This window comes from Globicephala melas, chromosome 13 (genome assembly GCF_963455315.2).
Source record: "Globicephala melas chromosome 13, mGloMel1.2, whole genome shotgun sequence".
In the NCBI taxonomy this organism is placed as follows: domain Eukaryota; kingdom Metazoa; phylum Chordata; class Mammalia; order Artiodactyla; family Delphinidae; genus Globicephala; species Globicephala melas.
In genome coordinates, this window is record NC_083326.1 from 17,351,665 (window position 1) to 17,374,409 (window position 22,745).

Here is a 22,745-nt window from a genome sequence, read left to right on the forward strand (position 1 = left end):
CACATACTTGTATCTTTATACTTCATATTTTAAAGCATATCTGGTTCCTCACTAAATTACTAAATCTGTTGACAAACACCTTACTTTATTCATCTCTTATTGACACAAAGCCATAGGTTATCGTCATCATCATCATCACCGTGGCTTTTCCTTGTTCGCAAAGCACCAGCACATACGTTCATTTGATTTTCTCAGCTGCCTTGTAGGACAAGGAAGGTGTCATCCCCATTTTACGGGTTAGAATTAGACATAACGGAGACTTTGGTGACTTGCTCAAGGTCACATATGCAAAGTGTTGAGCAGCAAACTGGAACTAGAACATTTTCATACTGCCGATCAACACATAGTAAATGCTCAGTTAGTACTGATGAAATAAATAAAATGCCTGTGTTAACTGAGGAGATTATTGGAAGAAAATTTTTACCACATTTTGCCTCTTTGAAAGGTCACCCTAAGTAGTTGTATTATTGTGTGAGCCTGAAAACTTTTGATATTTGCATCCTGATAAGACTTGGCAATTTAAAGTGAATAGTGGGACTAACCTCCCTGTTTATAGATTTTCTTTTGTCTCCTCATTAAACCAGCCCTTTAATTACGTTAATGTTAATACAATGGGGGGGGCAGCGAGGAGATGGTAGTGAAGGTAATTTAAAGTGTAGATTAGGGAGAACCTGGGACATTTTTTCAATTCCTGCAGTCTCTTATATCCAAAATTAGATTTGGGTTTTTTTTTCTTTTTATTCTGTGTACATATTCTAGTAATCTAGTGAGCATTTGGAGATAGGCAAATTGCTGGGTTGAGGCCAGTTTTTTAATCTTATAACCTGGAATAGAAAAGAAAAGGAGCAAAAAAAAAAAAAAAAAAGAATCATCTTGGGGACATTTGAAGAGGCAATATGCTCTTCTTGCAGGTTGACAAGTCCTAGCTCTTTGCTGTCTTGTCACTCATCCTTGTGTTTCAGTGGCTTTATGCTATTGCTATTAAAATTTTAGTTACCCTCATTTTATTTTATTTTCTCAAAGGGCAGAAAATCACTGCAGAGAAGACTTGCCTTGTTTCTAAGCTCCTGCCTTTGTATTAATGCTCTTCTAACCAAGTGCGTGATATCAGCGCTCTGTTGGCTTTGTAATGAGAAGCAGGAGGTTCTCTTGTTTGCTGGTTTGTAAAGGAGTTAGGCGTAGCCTGGCAAGCTAGGAATTGAGATTTTCATCTGTTTTTCTCCACTCTGAAGCTAGATGTGTTTTTGTTACATTGATTGCTAGTCCCCATTACTACTTACGTATCTTCTTGCCAGCTCGTTCATGGCAACTTTAGTCTATTAGCTAACTACTTCTTATGACTGAGGCTCTGCCAGTTTTTCCCTGTGCCCTGAACTTGTTGATCCCCATTATTGTCCTTTGTTTTATGACTTCTCAGTGAATCCTACATGTCAACTTTCAGTATTTTCTGCACTTTGCTCTTTCAAGTAGTATTTTAAAATTGGAGATAGTTTTGGTAATTAATCTTTGGTCCAGAACCAACTGAAAATTCAGATATATTTGCACACCTGTCTGTGGTGTATATTTGGCTCCCATTCATTATTTTTTTCCCAAGTTCACCGATTAATTCTGTCCTTTATGGCGCCGCTCATCTACCTGCTCACTCATCCTCTCTCTTTCCTTAAATATCCATGTAGTTGTAATGTGCTTAATGGGTTATTCTGGGTTTTGTTACTCGTGTTCTTTCAACCAGATTCTTTGGAAATAAACATTCAAATGATTTTTTTCTCCGTTTAAATTAACTAACGTAAAATCAATATGCATATTTCTCTTCCAGCCTTAATGATCTAAATTGTGTTTCAGATTATATTGTCAAGGTTAAGACCTCATGGAATTGTAGCTAGAAATAGCCAGAGAATCTGGCTAGTTATTAAAGAAGCTAGAGATTAAAGAAATCATGGAGGACTGTGACAGAGTGAGACTTGAGTCCTTCTTGTTAGTCACCATATGAGGGTGTGGCTGTTTATTTATAACATTGCAGTTAATTATAGTGTCTATTTATGTCCTTTTCCTCTCAAGACTGAACCTAATTAGGAAGCTAATAGCAGATGAAGTGGACTTTCTCCCTCACGTCACTCAGCTTGATCTGCGCGACAATAAGCTTCGTGATCTAGATGCTATGGTTTTCAACAACATTGAAGTTTTACACTGTGAAAGGAATCAACTGGTGACATTAAACATCTGTGGCTATTTCCTGAAAGCACTGTATACCTCTTCTAATGGTATGTAACAAAGACCACATCAGACTTCTCTTTTGTTTTTTTTTTAAATTTATTTATTTAATTTATTTATTTTTGGCTGCGTTGGGTCTTCGTTGCTGCATGCAGGCTCTCTCTAGTTGCGGCGAGCAGGGGCTGCTCTTTGTTGCGGTGTGCGGGCTTCTCATTGCAGTGGCTTCTCTTGTTGCAGAGCACGGGCTGTAGGCACGTGGGCTCAGTAGTTGTGGCTCGCGGGCTCTAGAGCGCAGGCTCAGTAGTTGTGGCTCACGGGCCTAGTTGCTACACGGCATGTGGGGTCTTCCCGGACCAGGGCTCGAACCCGTGTCCCCTGCATTGGCAGACGGATTCTTAACTACTGCGCCACCAGGGAAGTCCCCAGAGTTTCTCTTTTGGTTCCAAGAATTTACTCAGTGCCATCTTCTCTGCCTCACTTTGATTTTTCTTTCCTCATTTAGGAAAATAAGTTTTTCCAATTTTGCTAATATAAAAATCATAAAAGAAGAATCCTGGTTTGGTATTTAAAGGAATCAGAAAGGAAGATTTTAAAGTTCCTAATTTGTTTTTCTCCTATTGTGATATTTAGATAGGTTACTCCCACTTGTGATTTGGCTCTTCTCCTTGAAGGGCAGACAGGGGGGAAGGTGCGGGGTGATTGGGCTCCCTTGTTAAGATAGCAAATCTGGAGAATGAAAGTGAAAGGGAGGTCTGTTACAGACTCCATTCAGGGTCTCAGATTTCCTGCTCCACCAACAAAGGAGCTCACCTTAAGAGACACGCAAATTACATACCCACAGGGACACCACAAAGCAAGAGTCTTACTCATTTAATAAGGTCTCCTCCTTAGAATTTGGAAATCATGGCAGTTCTGAAACAGAAAAGGTCGTATGGGCATATGTTTGCTGAAGTGAAGATTTCCATTCCCTCCCATCAGACAACTGAATGGAAACAAGTATTTACTACTACGTGCTGAACAAATATTTGTCAAGCTGAATGTTTAAAAAAAAAAAAAGGTATTCATACAGTTAATCTTCCAGATAAAATTTAGCATGCATAACGAGAGGAGTGCCACAGTAAGTGGATAGAAAGAGGTAGGAAAGTAGAATGAGTGATTTATTTCAGTCTCTGAATAAGATCTTGTGATTAAATTAGAAGTTCTTTGTACTTTCCTGTAGTGTCAAAGTTAAACAAATGGATGTATTGTATTTCCTAACCTAAATAAACCATGGAGAATAAAGCACAGAATGATATTCTACATATAAAAAGAGTCTCTGTGTCACTTGAATGGTAATGTTTTTGTTTTCTGCTTCCTAGAACTTGTCCAACTTGACGTTTACCCAGTTCCGAATTATCTGTCCTACATGGATGTTTCAAGGTAAGAAAGCAAGTCCTAGAGCACTCTGGGGTCTGCTTGAAAATTATTCAGATGATTCTGTCTCAACTTCGGCATAAGAACTTTTTATGTTTTATGAAGATATTCACTAGTGTTGAATACTTATCCTCTGAAAAATGCATGCAACTGTCTGTCAGTTAAAATATGTACTTCATTTGTATACTATAGTTTACACTGGAAAAATCAAGATGTTGATGTGGACACCGGTTTGAATGCCAGGTTTATGCTTGAAAGATTAGTCAGTTGAGGGTTGTATGGCTGGAAGGTCCAGTACTTCTTTAATTATATGAACCATATCTTCATGTCTTTCTCTGAAATGTTAATTTCATTAAAAATATATGTTGTGCTATATAGCTCTTTGATTTTTTGCCTCCGTTTTGTATATACATCTCCTTACTAAGAACTCTTAAAAAGTGCTGGCTGAGACTGCCAAAGTAAGACTTCCATACAGCCTGCTCACTTTTCTCAGCTCATTTGTGAGCACCTTTTATACAAATTCACTACTACAGTGTGTCATGTGTACTCTGGTTCCCACAAATATTGTAGTAGACTTTTTCCTGAAGGCCCAAAGCATGTATTTGCACAAATTAGACTTTCATAATCTCAACACACTAAATTGAAACTCACTTTTAACTTAATTCCAGAGGTAACAACCAAGACTTTTCTGAATGACCACAGTACGTGGGAGCATGTGGCCCTGTCAACGTGACAACTGTTAACTCATGTCAGTGTGTAAAATCTGATACAACTGATATGTGATTTGTCAGGTGCAGAATTTGCCTTTAGTCATGAAAGTGCACAAACCTAGATATTTTAATAATATTCTCAATCATAATTATGTCAGAATTTAGCGGATGTGAGAATGATTACAGTTGGTTTTATTAGAAATTTATAATTATAAAATCCTTTATGAGTAGTGCTTCATACATTTCCTACTAAATTCATGTCAGACAGTTTTGTTTAATGAATTTTAAGTCAGACACTACCTAAGTTCTTTTTTTTTTCTGTCAGCCTTGAATATTATTATCTTCAGCATTTAAATAAGAGTACAGGAGTGGGGTTTGCATACATGGGTGCATATAAATATCTTGAACAGATTTATTCCAGAGAATTGGCCATAGAGTGAATCTATTTTTCTTTTATTTATAGTATATAATTGGCAAATGGTTCCCATTGAAACCCCTAAGTGAGACTGAATTGGAGACTCTTATGTCATGCTGGTCCCTGAATTCTGCACTTAAATGCTATTCATCTTGTTTTTAACTCGCATGTCCAGCATCTTTACTGTAACGTGCTCTGCCTAATCCACCTCCCAAACTGTAGGACATTCTCATAGAAAAACCTCTGCTTCCCCTCACATAGCTCTAGGTATTTCACCCTCTCTTGTGTATTTATGTTCTCTAAAGGAACTGAGCTGTTACTCATTATAGTGTTTACTAGGTTCTTAGAGTTCCTCAAGTTCAAAGTTCTAGGTTATTTTATCACTTAAGAGGAATTTTATTGCTATATGGTGAGGTTGCTTATACTGAAGGGTACTTTCACTCACCTATCTTACTGAGATGTTTTAGGGATTAACTACTGTACAATAAAGTAATTAAGTGTGTCAATCTGTAGAGCTTCAAAGCCAGAACCGTGTGTACCTATATAAACACTAAACAGAAAATAATGCCTTCTTTTCTATATTTTAGTTGAAAAGTTGATATAATAGCAAAAACTTTTACTCTAATATAATCCTTGTTCCAAGCATCATACTTTTCACAGACTTGTTCATCTGTTTTTAAAGGATTGTAGTCATAACATACATACCATGTTAGATGTTTGTGCCTAGTCATTTCACATATTTTAAAAAGAAGGTAAAAAGCTATGACTGTGACTAAGGATCCATCTGTGACTAAGGAGACATTCAAATACAGTAGATTTATCTAAGACGTGGTCAATTCATTTAACAATTTAAGTTACCATTGGTTTAGTTTGTTTCTGGTAATTATAATTACTATCTAGTGCCTAAGTAAATGTTTTCAAGTAATTAATTCTGAACTTAAGGGTCAGTGTATCTTTTCATTGCTGCCATTTCTTTCCATTTGTCTATGGCACTGCTCTCATGGTACCTTCTGGAGTTAGGAAAAATTTTCATGTTAAGGGTAAAAATGCAAATTGGAAAATAAAACTGTTTTATACCATTTGACTATTTACCTTAACTGGAAGTGTGTGTATATGTGTTTGTTTGTTTGTTTTCCAGTATGAGACATCTTCTCCCTAAGCTTACATGGGTTTATAGACATTTTGGGATAGTAATTCTGGGAACCAGACTTTTTTTTAGACTTTAGAGATGATGCAGATGATGTGACCATGTTCTTTGCTACTCTTTCTTTATTTCTTATTCCTTATCACAGCTCATCTTGCTTCAGATTAAAGTGAATACACATATCCTTTTGATTTATAATCACTGTAATTGGGTATTTCACTTGAAGTTTTATTGTGCTATATAATTATTTTGACGTTTGAACCATATTTTAAGCCAAATTCCAATCAAAAAGAATTGTATATTCTTATATTTAGGAACCGTTTAGAAAACGTGCCTGAGTGGGTGTGTGAAAGCCGAAAGCTAGAAGTTTTGGATATTGGCCATAATCAAATATGTGAACTTCCTGCACGGTGAGTATTACAGATTAAGTTAGAGAATCTCCAGTTAGATGAGCAATGGAAAAAATTGCTGATTCAGTGTTTAATTTGTTATTATGAACCCCTGAAAGAGTTTGCTCCAAAAACTTATTTAGGGACTTCCCTGGCAGTCCAGTGGTTAAGAGTCTGCACTCCCAGTGCAGGGGGCATGAGCTCAATCCTGGTTGGGGAACTAAGATCCCACATGCCACACCGCGTGGCCAAAAAACTAATAATAAAACCTTATTTAGTATTTAGTATTTTTACCTCTCTTGGTACCTTCGAGGCACAATTTTCTATCAAGCAGTGATGGGTAGACCAAGGCTTTGACTCCGAGCCAGACTTCGCAAAGCCACGTGACAGTTGATGCTTGGTGGAAGTTTTCAAATAAGCCAAAAGAAATGTTGAGAGACTCAGCAAACAGTATGATTTGTTCACCTCTGTAATCTTAATTCTTTCAGAATCTTTGCCTTCTGTCCATTGTCTTACATGTCTACCTTACCCACAAATAATTATTGGTTTTATTTGAATGTAACCCTAAAAAAAAAAAAGATTATTAGATCATTAAATCAGAAAAAGCAGACTAGATTCTGTTTTTCTTGTGTGAAATTTGGAGTAGAAGGTCGAAGAACTTCTCGTTCCTTCTCTCTTTTAACGTGTTATTATTTTTATTTCATAATATTCACTTTAATGGCAAGATTGTAAAGCAACCACATGATGATATCTGGTATCCATAGATTGAGGCAAATATCTTCAAGTTGGCTAATTGTGGCATAAAATATTATTGGGCTGTTAGTGACTAGCCATGCAATTAATAACCAGAAGAGTAGTCTATCCCACTGCTGTCCTGAAGAACTTTCTGTGATGATTGAAATGGTCTGTATCTGTGCTCTTCACTACAGTGTCCACTAGCCACATGTCCACTAGCCACATGTGACTGTTGAAATGTGGACCGTGTGACCAAGGAACTGAATATTAAATTTTATTTAATTTTAATTAATTTAAATTTAAATAGCCACTTGTGCCTAGTGGTTGCCACGACTCAGGTCTAGATATTTCCACTATTCTCAGCCAGTCACTGAACAGAGTAAGTCGTTTGTTTGTTTGTTTGTTTATTTATTTATTTATCTTTTTTTTTTTTTTTTTTTACGGTATGCGGGCCTCTCACTGCTGTGGCCTCTCCCGTTACGGAGCACAGGCTCCGGACACGCAGGCTCAGTGGCCATGGCTCATGCGCCCAGCCGCTCCACGGCATGTGGGATCTTCCTGGACCGGGGCACGAACCCGTGTCCCCTGCATCGGCAGGCGGACTCTCAACCACTGCGCCACCAGGGAAGCCCTATTTTTAACCATATATAGTAAAAAATATCAATGAAAAATTGTAGAAATATATCACTATTTTGGAGTAAGCTTAGATACACGATCTCTAAAGGTTTATGATCGTATGTTTCCTCTGTTCTCTTGTAAAGGACAAGGATCATGAAATACACCTGCTTAGTAAGCCCAATAAATGTGTCAGAGTTCAGTTGTCCACTATGACAGCCAGTAGCCATTAGCTGAGGGGCTTTTGAGCACTTAAAACGTGACTAGTCCTAACTGAGAAGTGTTGAAGTATAAAATATACACTGGATGCAAAATATGTCAATAATATCGTATATTAATTACATGTTAAAATAGTATTTTGGATATATTGGGTCAAATAAAAAGTGTACTGTAAAAACTAATTTACCTGTTTCTTTTCACTTCTTTAAATGTGACTACTAAAAAGTTTTAAATTATGTATGTGGCTTGCATGGTATTTCTGTTGGATAACATTGTGTTGGAGTCTAGCTCTTGTGGAAGAAATCGATTTACATTTTCACTCCCTGGAAAGCTCAGTTGATTTTACTTTGTTTCTCAGCCATATGTTATACCTGTAAATTCAGTCCATTTGAAAATGCTTTTTGCTTTAGAGTTTTATGTTGAGTGAGCATTTAGGTGACCCAGTGTAGCCCGTCACCATTATCAAAAGGACTTTGGTGATGTGCCCCGTGGACAGGTGTGTGTGTGTGTGTGTGTGTGTGTGTGTGTGAAGGAGGGGGAGAGAGAGAGAGACCCTTTTAGAAGACAAACAGCAAAAAAGAAAACAGGCTACTACTACTAATGAGGAAAAATAATTTGTTAAAAAAAATCTTGTACTTTTATCTTTCTGTTTTTCTCTTCCCTACTTTGACCTCCCCAGTTTAACACATATAGCATGTTGGAGTCTAAGGCCTCTGTGTCACTGTACGCTACAACAAAGATATTATATAAATAAACCAACAATTAAATAAATACAAGATAACTGATATCTTACCCAGTTTTCCCCAGAGTTAATTAATCTTTGATTTACTCTGCATTAGTACAGGCTTTTTTGTGATCTAAACAAATGCTTATTCAAAGCAAATCCAAATGCTGTCTTGTCAAAAAATTTAAACAGTGTTTGTTTTTGTGTATGTCTGTGTTTTTAACACACGGGACAAAAACAATACATGTTTTCTCATGTATGGTGTTGTTTAGTTGCAAACTTTGTATCGGCCCTATCATTGATCTAATATCCAGGCCAAGACAGTGATTCGTTAGAAGTTGGTTTAACATTCAAGCTTTGTTTGTCTAGGTGATGTGTGTGAAGGGTCTGAGAAAACAGAAATTCATGTTTAGCAGTGGAGCTGTACTGAAAGGAAAAGAAGCTATTTTAATTATTTTAATTCATAGTATCCAAAAGGATTGAACAAATCCAGTTACTAGCATTTATACTCATCCTACAGTTATCAAATCTCCTTTCTTATCTGGAAAAATGAAGATAAAGATTTTGTAACCTGTCTTTCAGTTATCTGTCTATGTAAGGGTGAAGTGTGTGTGTGTGTGAGAGAGAGAAATAATCCCATTCTACTAAGAATGCTAAATTGTATACCAGGCCCAGCAAGACAGTAAAATGGGTGGACCAAATCCTGAATTATTAGGTTGAAGTGAGCGTTACAGAGACTGGCCCCTGTGATAGCTGTGACTGAATGACAGTCCTGGACAGATTGTCTTGTCTCATTAATATCTAAACCTGCAAAGTCAGGTATATCTTTAATGGGGGCCCATGGTGTCACAGTGTTGAGACAGGTTGCTAGCATCTTTGTGAACAAAGAATCTAGTTTTGATACTTAAAGTGAATAAAGTTACAGCTGTAATATAGAGTGATTTAAGAACTTTGGATGTCCGTGAGGTCAGAATGGTGGGAAACAGGAGGTGGGTGAGGAAGCCTCATTCTTTGACAGCAGTGTAAATGAGCTCTCATTCCAATGTGATCCGGATGCAAATTATAACCTGATTTTCCCACAGTCCCCAGATTTCTGTGTTTAACCCAGGACCTGCTTTATTCTCTACGAGGTCTTAAGTGATCATAAAGCAGATTTACATAAGATTAACACATATTCATCATTCGTTGCAGTTTTGATAACCCATAGAAGAAAAACTCGGTCAAGCTTCCCAATAGCTTGTTTGATGCTCAGAAGACAATACTGCATTGAGTGGTTATATTCTCTTTAGGAGGGAGAATATAATCCTACTTTGGTCTGGGATTAAACCAAAGAGAAAATAGAAATATACAGATTTAGGGAAGTGAGGAAAGAGAGAAATAATTATTGTGAAATGCAACTGAGGAAAATGTAGCATTTTTTCAGTTGTCATTGGTAAAAGTTTAACTGGACAAAAGAATCCTTACTGAATGTTGACCTTGTAAGTAAAAATTGCTCAACTGTGTTTATTCAGATTCTATTGTGGGTAAAACCCCCAGCGTTCCAGGGTGATACCAGATGTAATCCCTGCCTGGGGAAGCCTACAGCCTTTCACAGTTTGCCTTGTGAGTCTAACAACACTAGGCTGCTGCCTTTGGTGTCTTCTATGAAACTCGTTTTCTTTTTCACTAAGTAGAGCTGCTTTGTTAAATATTCCTTTTCATAGTTTTTCCCACCGTCTTTTTTTTTTTAAGTATGGAAAGTATTGAAATATGAACAGCTCCAACTTTGAGCTTACGTTACAGTGAATTTGCACTTGCTCTGAATGAATTTCGGTTTCTTAGAGAGATGATTTTAAGTCTTTTCCTACTCCTGTTCATTTTGAAAACTTCATCCCAAATGAGCTCTCAGTAAGTTTCCTTCTGTCTTTGTCCTTGTTTGCACAGCTTATTTTGTAATAGTAGTCTCCGGAAACTACTGGCGGGACACAACCAGCTGACAAGGCTTCCCGAAAGGCTAGAAAGAACCTCAGTGGAGGTCTTGGATGTGCAGCACAACCAGCTCCTGGAGCTGCCACCCAACCTTCTGATGAAGGCCGACAGGTAAAGCTGCTGGTTTGTTTTGCTTGTTCATCGACTTGTAAGATGCCCCCTAATTAGCATTCTTATCTTAGGTGATCTCAGACCATTTAAAGTGGACTTTGTGACTATCTATCTGTCCTAGATTTATGAAGAAAATGGTATTGCCAGCCACTTCTGTCACCATTTTGTAGGAAATAGAGGCAGGAATATCCTAGAGAGTCTTTCTTAATTTCTCTGCTTCTTTAATTTTGATTCCTTAAGTGGGTTGAGTTGTGCGTAAGCGTGAGCTGTGGAGGTGTCGGTATAAAAACAAGGGTGGGAAGTTTGCTGCCTGGTCAAAACTCGTGCAGCCCGCTCTAGGCTTAGTGTAATTACCTTAGGATTCTCTGTTCTTGCTTCCACATATTTATGACTTTGGGTGACAGAGATAGATTTTCCTAGAGTCTTACTTTTTTTTTTTTACCAATTGTCTTATCTTTACCACAGGTTTACCCTTGCATTTAAACTATTTTCTTTTTGAACAAAGAGAATTTTTCTAAATGACTTGTTTACTAAGTATTTAAAGAAATTATTCCCATCAGCAGTATAGGAGGGTTCCTTTCTAAGATGTTCAATAAATATTTGTTTAGTGAAAGGTAAAAAATTTAAGGAATTTTAAATACTACCCTTGATCTTGGATTTGCATTTTTTTCTTTCTCTCCTTTTCCTTTTTCAAAAAAATCTTTTTATCAAGATGTAACTTACAGTCAAAAAGTGTACAACTCTTGAGCATACTGCTCAGTGAACTTCTACATACATATATACCCCATAGCCATCACCCAGATCAAGATAGAGAACATGTCCAGCATTCCTTTCCTTTTCCTTTGTTTTCCTCATTTAAAAAAAAATTTATTCTCTGTACTTAATGTAAGTTACAATGAATTCCTACTGGTATAAGTATTGAGAAATAATGGAATTGTGGGGAAATGGGATTGTTACATTGTAATTGACTGGTGCTAAGTCATTCCCCTGACAAAAAGAACAATATTTCAAGATAATTTAAAGAATTGTTCTTGCTTTTGCATTCATATCAAAGGACAATGCACAGCCTATGGGTAGCTCTAGACCTGTTTCTTATTGTTATGAACACTATAGGATTTGGTTTCTTCCCCTGCGGAGAATTCTGTGTCATGTTGTAGCCTTGTGTTTTCTTTCATAAGGCTAACTAGGGAAAATTTGGGTGCAGTTTTATGATGAGAATCCACTTGTTCTCCTGGGGGATCTACACTGAATCGGTAGAAACCAAAAGGGAGATGGATTCGGGTTTTAGGAGTCTTTGAGTGAGATAAAACCATTTTTGAATCTGAGTCTTATAAGGTCATGGCTAGTAGAGTAGGTAAATAGTGCTGAAACTCTCCAATAGATAATAATCATTCTTTATTCATTTCTGAGAATTTTATTTTAAAGGGGCACTTGAATATGTTTTTCGTTCTCTAGAGGCGTCCCTAAGCAGTCATCGAGTCTCCCTGGTGCCAGCCAGATCTGACCATGTGTGCCTGAGGTCGCTCACAGTGTGGTCCAGGAGACTGTGTGTTCATGTTCAGATGAGCAGTTGCGAGGGGCAACTTTAACTTAGATTGTTCCACAGGCAATTCTGCTGACTCCCAGGGTCGAGAACCGCTGCGTGGACTGTTGACTTTGTGGCCCTGCGCAGGTTTTCCCTCGTTGTCTATACTGTACAGTCCCAGATGGAATCTGTATGTTGGAAAAGGGGTGATTGTATGAACTAGAATATTTCTGGTCATGCAGTATGGAAAATTTAGGACCTGAATTGAGCCACTGAAAGGGAACATTGCTATCAAGGAGAGCAGAATAAGCTGAGCCTACAGTGTAAGCTAAAGGCATTTAGGCAGAAATACCCTAGTCTGAATAAATGGGCCTGTCCAAAGCCAGCTGCATTTTGGAAAATCGGGGCTGGTGCGGGGGAAGTAGGCAGCCTCTGTAGGTCTTGGGAGGAGGGCAGGCCGTGCCAGATGCCCTTCCAGCACAGGGAAGTGCTGGAGTAAGGGGCTGAGTGAAGTAGAAAGAGCAAGCATCCTGCTTTTATTTTATGAGAGAAAAGCAAATGACCAAAAGAGGCAGAAGTAAGAAACTTTTCCAAGAAGGCATATTCCAGTGCCTTTGTTTTCCAAGCAATGCAATAACCTCATCTCCAGCCTCGTGTAGCAACTGACCTTATTGTCATGACTCTGAGTCAGAAAGGTTAAGAGGTTTGGTTCTCTCAGGCAGATAGGGTTATAAAGAGGGTGGGGTAAAGTCGATGAGATCTTTTTTGAACAACATTCTTGTATTATTTCACTTGTTGGAAGACAAGAAAGATAGAACTTTTTAAAATTGAAATGTAGTTGACTTTTACAATATTATATTAATTTAAGGTAGACAACATAGTGATTTGATATTTCTATAGATTACACATCATACAGAGTTATGATAAAAATATTGACTCTATTCCCTATGCTTTACCAAACTATTTACTGCTTCTTAAAGGGATAATACTTTTTCTCTTTATACCCTTTCCAAAACCTAAATAACTGAGGTTTTCTCTATCTAAATTAAAAAAAAATTTTTTTAATCGAGGCATAATTTACATTCAGGAAAATGTAGAGCTATATTTGGTTTGATTAGCTTGAGGGGAAGGAATAAACTACTACTGACTATTGTGGGAGCAGGTCAACCTAGAAAACATGAAGCTTAAAATATTAAAAGAGGGCTTTTTAGTATTAAAAGAGGGTTTTTTAGGAAAGAATCTTCACAAGCTCTTTGCAGGTGGTTTCAGTTGTGATTTGTTTTCATTTACATGGTTCAGGATGGCCAGTGTCTTACTGACCTTGTAAGTTTAAGTCACTGTGCTGGGTACTGCAGGGAATTGAAAAATGACTAACATCGGTATTACCCTCAAGGAGCTTACAACCTAATGCTGAGCTTAAAATAACTGCACAATAAACTGTAATAAAAGGTGGGGTTGAGAGGGTAAAGGAGAAGGAAAATGATAGGATTGGTTTTAATTTAGGCTCCTGGTATGAAGAACAGCACTTTGTTGTATAATACAGGGCTTTGTGTTTGGCAGATAGCCCCAGGCAGTAATGAAACTGCTTCAATTCTCCTTCCATTCAGTTTGCTCCATAATACAAATCTTAAAAAATATATAGATGCTCACTTTTTCTTTTTTCTTTTTTTTGTGGTAATAAATTATTGTTACCAGTTCTGTGTTTGGTTATATAACTGAGGAAAAGGCCTGAATACAAGTCTTCATAAGTTAAAAATGGTTTTGTTTGTTCTCTCAGTAGAACTTGTGCTTGGAAGCTTCATGAGAACTGTCAGAAAAACATGTTTTATTGGACACAGCAAAAGGCTGAACTTAAACTCTCTTTCTAAGGAGATTTCTTTAGCTCTGAATCTTTCTGCTAAAACACAGTGTCATGGTTTTGATTATATAATATTGTCTCTGAGATATTACAGCTTTAGAATGGTATATTTTAATCTGCTTTACCTGGTAGCAGGTAACCAGATAAGAGAGGGGAATCTACTTTAAATTAGATGACTTTTAGTGATATCTTTATCTTCCTCTGAAAACTTCAGACCGATTTTATTAAAATTCTTATGACCTGAATCAACAATTTAAGTTTATGAGTTTACCCTCCATATTCTTCTTTGAGTTTTGTTTCTTTTGACTGGCAGCTCAAAAACTATAGACAGATGTAAAATATGTTAGACCATATTTGCTGAGAAGCTGACTGTGATTTTGTATCTTGTGGTCAGGGCAGGATTTGCTTCTGTGAGGGGAACTGGCAGGTATTCTAATCTGGATCTTACCAGCCTAGATCTCTCATCTTATCCCTTTTTGCTTAGAGTTGAGAATTTTCTTGATGGAATCCCCCAAAAGAGTTTCAGATAATCAGTTTTCATCAACAGATGGGCAAGAGTGGGAGTAGATATTCCCCGTGGGTCACCAAGTTGGATGGATGAGGTGCTGCCATCCTTCTGTCCTTTCTGAAATCTCGGCAGTGGCTGGTTCCCTGTCCATTTCACATATGCACTCTCACATCCTGGCCAGAGAGCTGTTCCTGATGAGGTCAGTCACAATGGGCCCTTTAAAGGAGAGTTATAGATTCCTATTGTGGGTGGGGATTAGGGTCTGTTTTTACCCTTGGTTGGCACAGAACAAGGTATTTTCAGGGGATGGGAATGGGGAGAGTGTATGTACAAATGAAGTACATGGTAATTATTAAAATATCCCCAGAGTATTAGTCACATTACAGACCATAAGTTTTAGTGACTCAGACAGAATATGTGTAAATATCAAGGGGACTAAAAGGGAATAGAAAATTTGGGAGAGCGTGATCGATTAACCATGACAACTGGTGGCTTTTGGCAAAGATAGATATTTCTGGCATTTTGAAGAGCTAAGTTATGCCTACACTATTTTTCCTAAGGGAAGAGAGCTATCTTGGGAAGTTCTGATGTTTTGAGAGCCGTAGTGAAATAAAATAGTGTTTCTCAGAGTGTGTTCAGAATCCCCTAGATTACTTACTAAACATGCAGATTTCTGGCCCTTATCTCAGTTCTACTGACTCAACTTGGCCAATCATCAGAATTCTTAATTCTATAGATTTTTGAAGACTTATGCTGACCTACTTAATAAGAATATCTGGGAGTTGAAGTTGAAAATCACATACCTTCAGGAACAAAGGCACAACATCACTTCTATGTGTTTTTGCCAGAAATGCATCACATTATTCTAAATTCTAATGATGATAAAACATCAAACAAATCTAAATTAAGACTGATTAGAGGAGACAAATGAGGCATGATAAGGAAATGGAATGTGTGATCCTAAATTGGATTCTGGACCAGATAGAGAACATCAGTGGTATAATTGATGAAATTAGGATATCTCTAGATTAATTTATAGTGTTGCATCAATGTTAACTAATTCTTAATTAATTATACTTAATTTTTAAAATTAATTCTTTTCGAGTTCTTGTTCAACGGTTCATACATCTGTGTAACCTTTGTTCCTTTGCTCTGCAGGCTTAGGATCTTTACTGCCCAAGCCAGGCAGATTTTCAGATCTTTCAAAATAATAGTGTGTGAGTTCTGTTAGGCTATACGTACGCACTTTCTCTTCACATGCAATCCTCACTATTATGTGATGTTGCTAGACAATGAATAATAGGCGTCCTTTTTTCAAACTGATAAGTGAGGTGTAGTAATTTAGTGGGTTTCTACCAGCACTTAAAAAAATGGCATAGAAAATATCAGTGTAAGATAGAGTAAGGTTAAGTATTGTTTCAAGAAACTTTTGTTTCATTTACACATGTATATGTCGCATCTGTACTGGGTGGTCATGTAAAATGTATTTTGTACTCTTGGTTGCCATTAATGAAAAGTTTGAAAGCCCCTGCTTTAAGAGCTATCAGTCTTCTGAAGATATCAATAGATGAAATTGTCAAAAGCGTTGTGTTGTATGGGCAAATGATAAGGAATTTAGAGCATTTTGTTTGGCACCTCTGGAAGATTTTGGGGGCCAGAAATCAGGGAGTTGTATAAAAGTCAAAGAATTTTGCTGTGCTTAGGGTCTTAACCTTTTGCATTTTCAATAGACTTACAAGTCCCAGTACTGATGTGCAGAAAAATCATTTGAATGCAGAATGCCTGGTATGCCTGCAAATAGGTAGACCTGTTGTGGTACCAAATCCTGTGCTTTGTTTCAGGACAGAATTTGGCTGTAAAAGTTAAGGGTGTGCTGGAAATTACTGAAAAACAAAACAAAAAAACCTAGATGAGCTAGAACAGACGGAACAGATTGTGCCAGGGAAGAAGAGAGTAATTGCTCAAGAAGCGAGGAGTGGATTTGTCTCACTGCTGTCATGGGCAACTTTCCAAATGCTTCAGGGCAGGAGTTGTATGTGAGTCTTTTCTCTACAAGGTTTGCACTTCCTGCTAAGAAAAGTTTTTGAGTACTGTGCTATTTATTAAGTTATTTTAGGAATGGAGTTTGAAGCGCTGTGCACATGTGATCTTCACACTACCCAGCAGGTGCCCTGCTTGGCCTCCAGCTTTTTTGGAGAAGCCCTATGAAAATGTCCTCAGGAAAGTTTTATTATTACTGTTTTTATCAGTTGAATTTTGTAGGAAATAGTGGACTCTAAGATTGGTGAGATCTGGGTTTATTTCTGGCTCTGACACTAATTACTGTTTAACAACAGCCAGGTAATTTGACTTTTCTCAGCTTCAGTTTGTCTTCTGTGAAATATAAGGGGGGCATCTCTGGGATGTTGGGAGAATCAAGCGAAACAGGAAATAGGAAAGAGCTGTGGTCTCTAGAGAGCACTTTACAAATGAGAAAAAGTGATATGTTACTGCTTTTCTCTAATGATTATAAGAGGGTTGCATAGTGAAGAGGGTTCTATGGATGAAACTCTCATGGCACATTAAACAAGTCTTTTATACAGTTATTACAAAAACCTATAAGGGAAAAGCTTGAGGAAGTTCTCTGATATCATACTGAGTTGAGACCAAACTCAGTGCTTTAGGAATTTAGTTTTGGGGAGGCTTTGAAAGCAGGGGGTGGGGTTATACACCATATTTATTGAGTAAAACTGTTACCCATACTGGAGAAATTTTGCAAAATTAAAGTAGTTGCTCATTCTGATGGAAATACAACACCCAGACGATTAAACCAACTTAATTTGCCTCCTGCTGAAACGTGAGGTTGTGGGACAGGTATTTTATTTTTAAAAGGATTGGTATTGAATTTAATTTCCCGGAGACTATTATAATCAAAAATGTTTTTAGCCCATTTGTTTGCTCTTTGACCGTTAACTAACACGATGATTCAGTCAGGCTTTATTCAATTCAAACTAAATCCTTTGGAACCAGCCCATGTAGTTTCAACTTAGTTTCATTTCCTGGAGTGGAGGGTGCAGGATCCCCCCCCCCCGCCCCCCGTTTCCCATAAAGAGTATAAACTTCAATACAGGCAAATTTCAACAAGATGAGGGGACAAGTCTTTTTGGAAATCCCTCTCTTCCCTTCATCAGATGTTGTAAGGCGTTTTTAAAGTCCCTTTTGCAGTTTTCTAGGTGAGCATTCACTAGTCAGTCTTTTTTCCTTTCAAAGCAACTTTCCCTCTTTTTCTGGCCTAAAAATATGCAAGTATTCATGAGTTAATTTCTTTCTTTTCTTTTCATGTATCTATAACTACATATTTCCTAGAGAATTGTATTTTATTTTAATGAGATTGTCAGAGTTTCCCAGCCAACCCCATTGCAAGATGTTTTAGGGCAATGCATTTTAATTTTTTCTAATTCTACACTGAAGAAATCTTAACAGGGTATTTAAGTCAGGTGATACAAATGAGACTGGTAAAAGTACTTTAAAGAACTATGGTGCTGGAAGGGGTTTCCGTCCTATGTCAAAACCATTTCAGAAACTGCATGAATGACCTTTATTTTCTTCTCTGTAGCACACACGACTATAATTTCCCATGACTATTTATGGTCTGTACAGACTTTTTCTTTTCTTTTTTTTTTTGTACAGCCTTTTTCTAACTTCCTTTTTTTTTTAATGTCAACGGAATACATGTTTCTTTAATGGAAAATGTTCTATTTTGGGGAAGCTGCTTTTCCTTAGATAAGTAGTGGAGTTGGGCCGTGTGTGTGTAAGTGTGTGGAGGTCGCAAGATTGGAGATTATTAAGTTAGTAGACTGAGGGCTTGGGATGACAGTTTTGGTGATGACGCCCGAATACAAAGATTTCTTTTTATCCAAGATTAAAAATAACTGTACCTGGTATTCCAGAGTCTTCCTTTTTAAGGAAGATTTTATTTTTTTTTACTAACATATGGTAAAATAGTCCTGAATTGAATGCTGAACATTTCAAACCTGGGTGGTTTTGAAACGAGAAAGGCAGTTCATTAACAGGGTAGTTCTAGGTAAGGGGTGGGGGACAAGTCAGCTTTGACCTTGGCAACCACGGCAGGTGAGTCCTGTGGGCTGGATGCTCTCCACGCTCGGGTCACTGCAGCTTCACTATGGGACACACGTGGTGGAGATCCACTGTGAAGCAGCAGGGTTGTCTGCTGAGCCGTGCACAGTTCCTGCTCTGTCCCTCTCTCCCTTTCCAGTGATTTGGAACCTGATCGCAGCAGGGATTCTGTTTCAGTTCCCCAGCTTTGCATTTTGCATTTGTCTGTGTTTCACAATAACTATGGAAGGAATTACAGTTTTTGACAGTTTTAGTTATCTCAGGTGTAAAAACATTCTTCATAGTTTAGCTATTGTTCACTCTATCATTTGGATAACCGGTAGCATATACATCTTGTTTTAATGTAAATTTTATTGAAGTATAATATAGATACAGAAAAGGGGCCATATCATAATTGTAGCACTTGATAAATTTTCTCAAAGTGAACACACTCATGTGACCAGCACTCAGATCAAGAACCAGAATGTTATCATATTGGAAAAATTAGAAGCTGTCTCCTAGACACTGCTTCCCTTCCCTGACTTCTAATACCACAGATAAGTTTTGCCTGATTCTGAACTCTATAATTAGGGAATCATGCAGTGTGTCCTCTGGTATCTGGCTTCTTTTACTCAATATTATATTTGTGAGATTCATCCTATTGATACATGTAGTTGTTCTTCATTTTCACTACTACATAGTATTACATTATTTTACTACAAGAGTAAATTATCCCTTGCAGTTGTGAATATATGTCAGTAACATATGGTTTGGGCATCGTACTGAAAAGGACTTAGTCACTATGTGATTTAGTTGTATTGTGATCTAATGTCTAATTATTTTATTACTATAAGAGCTCTTTTATTTTAAAATAGGCAGTTGTTTTTCTCTTTCTTAAGACAGAATATTAATTTTATCTTATCACTATCCCTTCGACTCCCCACCAGCTATAAAATTAATCACTTTCTCTCACCTTTGTGCTTCCATAAAAATTGATTTCTCTTTGTAGTTAACACATACACATAGCTGCTGTGTTCATTATGGACAGTGGAGTCACATATCTGTATGCCTGCCAAAGCCAAGACCTATCTTTTTTTTGTTTTAAACGTTTTATTTTATATTGGAGTATAGCCAGTTAACAATGTTGTGATAGTTTCAGGTGCACAAAGCAACTCAGCCCTACATGTAGATGTATCTGTTCTCCCCCAGACTCCCCTCCCATCCAGGCTGCCACATAACATTGAGCAGAGTTCCCTGTGCTATATAGTAGGTCCTTGTTGGTTATCCTTTTTAAATACAGCAGTGTGTACATGTCAGTCCCAAACTCCCTGACTATCCCTTCCCTCCACCCTTCCTCTCGGTAACCATAAGTTCATTCTCTAAGTCTGTGAGTCCGTTTCTATTTTGTAAATACGTTCATTTGTATCATTTCTTTTTAGATTCCGCATGTAAGTGATATCAAACGATATTTCTCTTTCTCTGTCTGACTTACTTCACTCAGTATGACAATCTCTAGGTCCATCCATGTTCCTGCAAATGGCATTATTTGATTCTTTTTTATGGCTAGGTAATATTCCATTGTATATATATGTACCACATCTTCTTTATCCATTGCTCTGTCGATGGACATTTAGGTTGCTTCCATGCCAAGACCTACCTTTAGATTCATGTTTCTAAACCCAGTTTCTAATATGCCAGTTATCAATCAGAAAGATTCTAGGTTTGTTGAAGATTCTGGACTAGACCTGTGGCTTATCAGTGGGATTCTGTTGCATTTTTGTCATTGTAGCCTGAGATTCCTGAATGCATCTGCAAACAAACTGGAAACCCTTCCTCCAGCCACACTCTCTGAAGAGACAAACAGCGTCTTACAGGAGTTGTATTTGACGAATAACAACCTCACAGATAAATGTGTACCCTTGTTAACAGGACACCCCCATCTGAAGATTCTTCACATGGCCTATAACCGACTTCAGAGTTTTCCAGCAAGGTAAAAGAAGATTACAGAGTGACATCCTTCATTGCATTTCTGAAAATGGATTCATAGATGGAAAGGCAAAAACTAACATGTTTATTTCCCAGATAATGTAAAGCTTGTTCCTCCTGATTCTTATTCACAGTGTCTTTTATATAAGCCATTGTCAGCATTCCCCTAAAGAGAAGTGTGTTAATTTTTCTAATATGAATGTATCCAAGGACCCAATTGCTAGAATGTTCTTATGATTTTGAAATAAGTCATGTCATCTAGCAGGTATATTTTTTATTTTGCTTCCTTTTAACCAGTCAAATTAAAAAAAAAAAGATTAACCTAGTATGATGTGTGAGAATTAGAACATAAACTAGGAACCTGAAGGTTCTCAGTTAGCTAATAGCTTTTGTATTTATGCTTATGGTATAGAAAGCAATGGTGGCCTGTGCATTCTTAGAAACTGTGACATTACAAATAATTTATGGCTCTTAGAAAATTCTACTTTTAAGTCTATTTTAATTTTAATTTCTAATTTTGGGGAGCAGTGGCATTGTATCTTGCTTTGAGTGAAGCTTTAACAAGTTAGGTCTTAGAACTCACACCCACACATCAAAGAAGCAAACACTAACCCCTCTGGTATTCTGCTGCTAACTGCGACTTAGCACTGGGCCAAAGCAAAATACGGGGACAGCCTCCCTCTGCTAGCATCAAGGAGACCAGTCTGTTGAAACCCTTACTAAAGGAGGGAGGCCCAAATATGCATTGACTTCAAGTATTACTCTATTTTTGTAGTATACATTTATTTCTTTACTTTTTCCCCCTCATTTGATGTTACTGATTAAGCTTTTCTTTCTTTCTTTTTTTTTTCTTTTAATGTACTTTTCTTTTACTGTGGAATGAGATGTTATTTTTGGAAGAAAACATAGTCGTCACATAGCAATAATATCTCTGAAAGGGCTCATGGTCCTCATTTGATGGTGAATGACTAAGGCCAGCGGGAGAAATGATCATCAGCTCAAATTCTGAGGGTATCCCCCACTGACCCATGCCAGTAGTAATCACCCTAACTACAGAGAATTTTTTTTGACCACCTCCTTTCTATGCTGAGGGATAGAAACTTCTTTGACATGTTTTCTTTCTTGGACCTGATGTCTATACTCTCAATCTTTTTTCGTGCCTGTTACTCATTGGTTTCTCCACATTTCTTCTCACAATATGATGACAACATATTCAAATAATAATCTTACAAATTCAGGCTATCACAGATGGATTACTTCACAGTCTGTGCATACAGTGTTGTTTGTAGCATATCCTAATACCATGTTGAATGTTTATGATATTAAAAGATCTGATTTCATAAGATAAAAACTTAGTTCTTGTATCTTCGGCGTATATTTATTTTCAAGTAAGCAAATAAGGTAACCTTTATTTTTGAGAGAAAAAAGAAAAAAAGCAATAAAGTGTTTCTTGCTAAATTTTTTAAAAGGTTTATTGTGACAAATGAAACCACAGCAAGGAGAGGAGATACCAATAACTCTAAACTAAATGATTTAGATTGTAAGTTTGAGTTGCACTCACTGGGAATCCTGCACTTGTTAGATTCCACCTTCACAGGTGGTGGGAAAAGGGCCAGAGGAGTGATAGATGCATTATAGGTTTGTAGAGGCAGAGGGTTTTTTCCCTCCAGATTTACAGAAAATATAAGAAACTCTAATTCTGGAGTTTTTCTTTATTGAGTTACTGTAATTATTGATTAATGTAATTAAATAGTAATTCTACATTATAGGTTAAGATTGCACAATACAAGACATTCTTAAACAAAAGTGTTAAATTACATTAGGACTTGTTATTAAGGTAAGATGAGAAAGATTCTTTCTTTGTAGGTGTTTAGCAGGAGTTGAGAGAAATTTCTTTTGGGTCCAGATTGAATTTGGGCATTGCCAGAGGTCGAGAGATGATCCAGATCACCTTCCGGCATCCTGCTTCTCATGACCACCTTGTTATCACAAGGGATGTCCAAGGAATTTGGAGAGTGGGGTTTCAGGAGAAAGCATATCTTCATATAAACCATACCCTTTTCTACTCTATATATTCCCTTGAGGTTTCAGTGCCAATACGAAGAAATAATACTCTCAC

General features: G+C 37.3%; 1 protein-coding gene across 1 annotated transcript in view; it reads left to right on the forward strand.

The window, feature by feature from the left end:
- Positions 1-22,745, forward strand: part of PHLPP1 (PH domain and leucine rich repeat protein phosphatase 1) — a 213,337-nt gene that overhangs the window by 161,110 nt on the left and 29,482 nt on the right. The window contains exons 7-11 of the mRNA XM_030868118.2: positions 2,059-2,261; positions 3,570-3,630; positions 6,208-6,303; positions 10,499-10,654; positions 20,430-20,630. Of these exons, the coding sequence (XP_030723978.2) occupies positions 2,059-2,261; positions 3,570-3,630; positions 6,208-6,303; positions 10,499-10,654; positions 20,430-20,630 (717 nt within the window). The remainder of the gene's footprint in view (positions 1-2,058; positions 2,262-3,569; positions 3,631-6,207; positions 6,304-10,498; positions 10,655-20,429; positions 20,631-22,745) is intronic.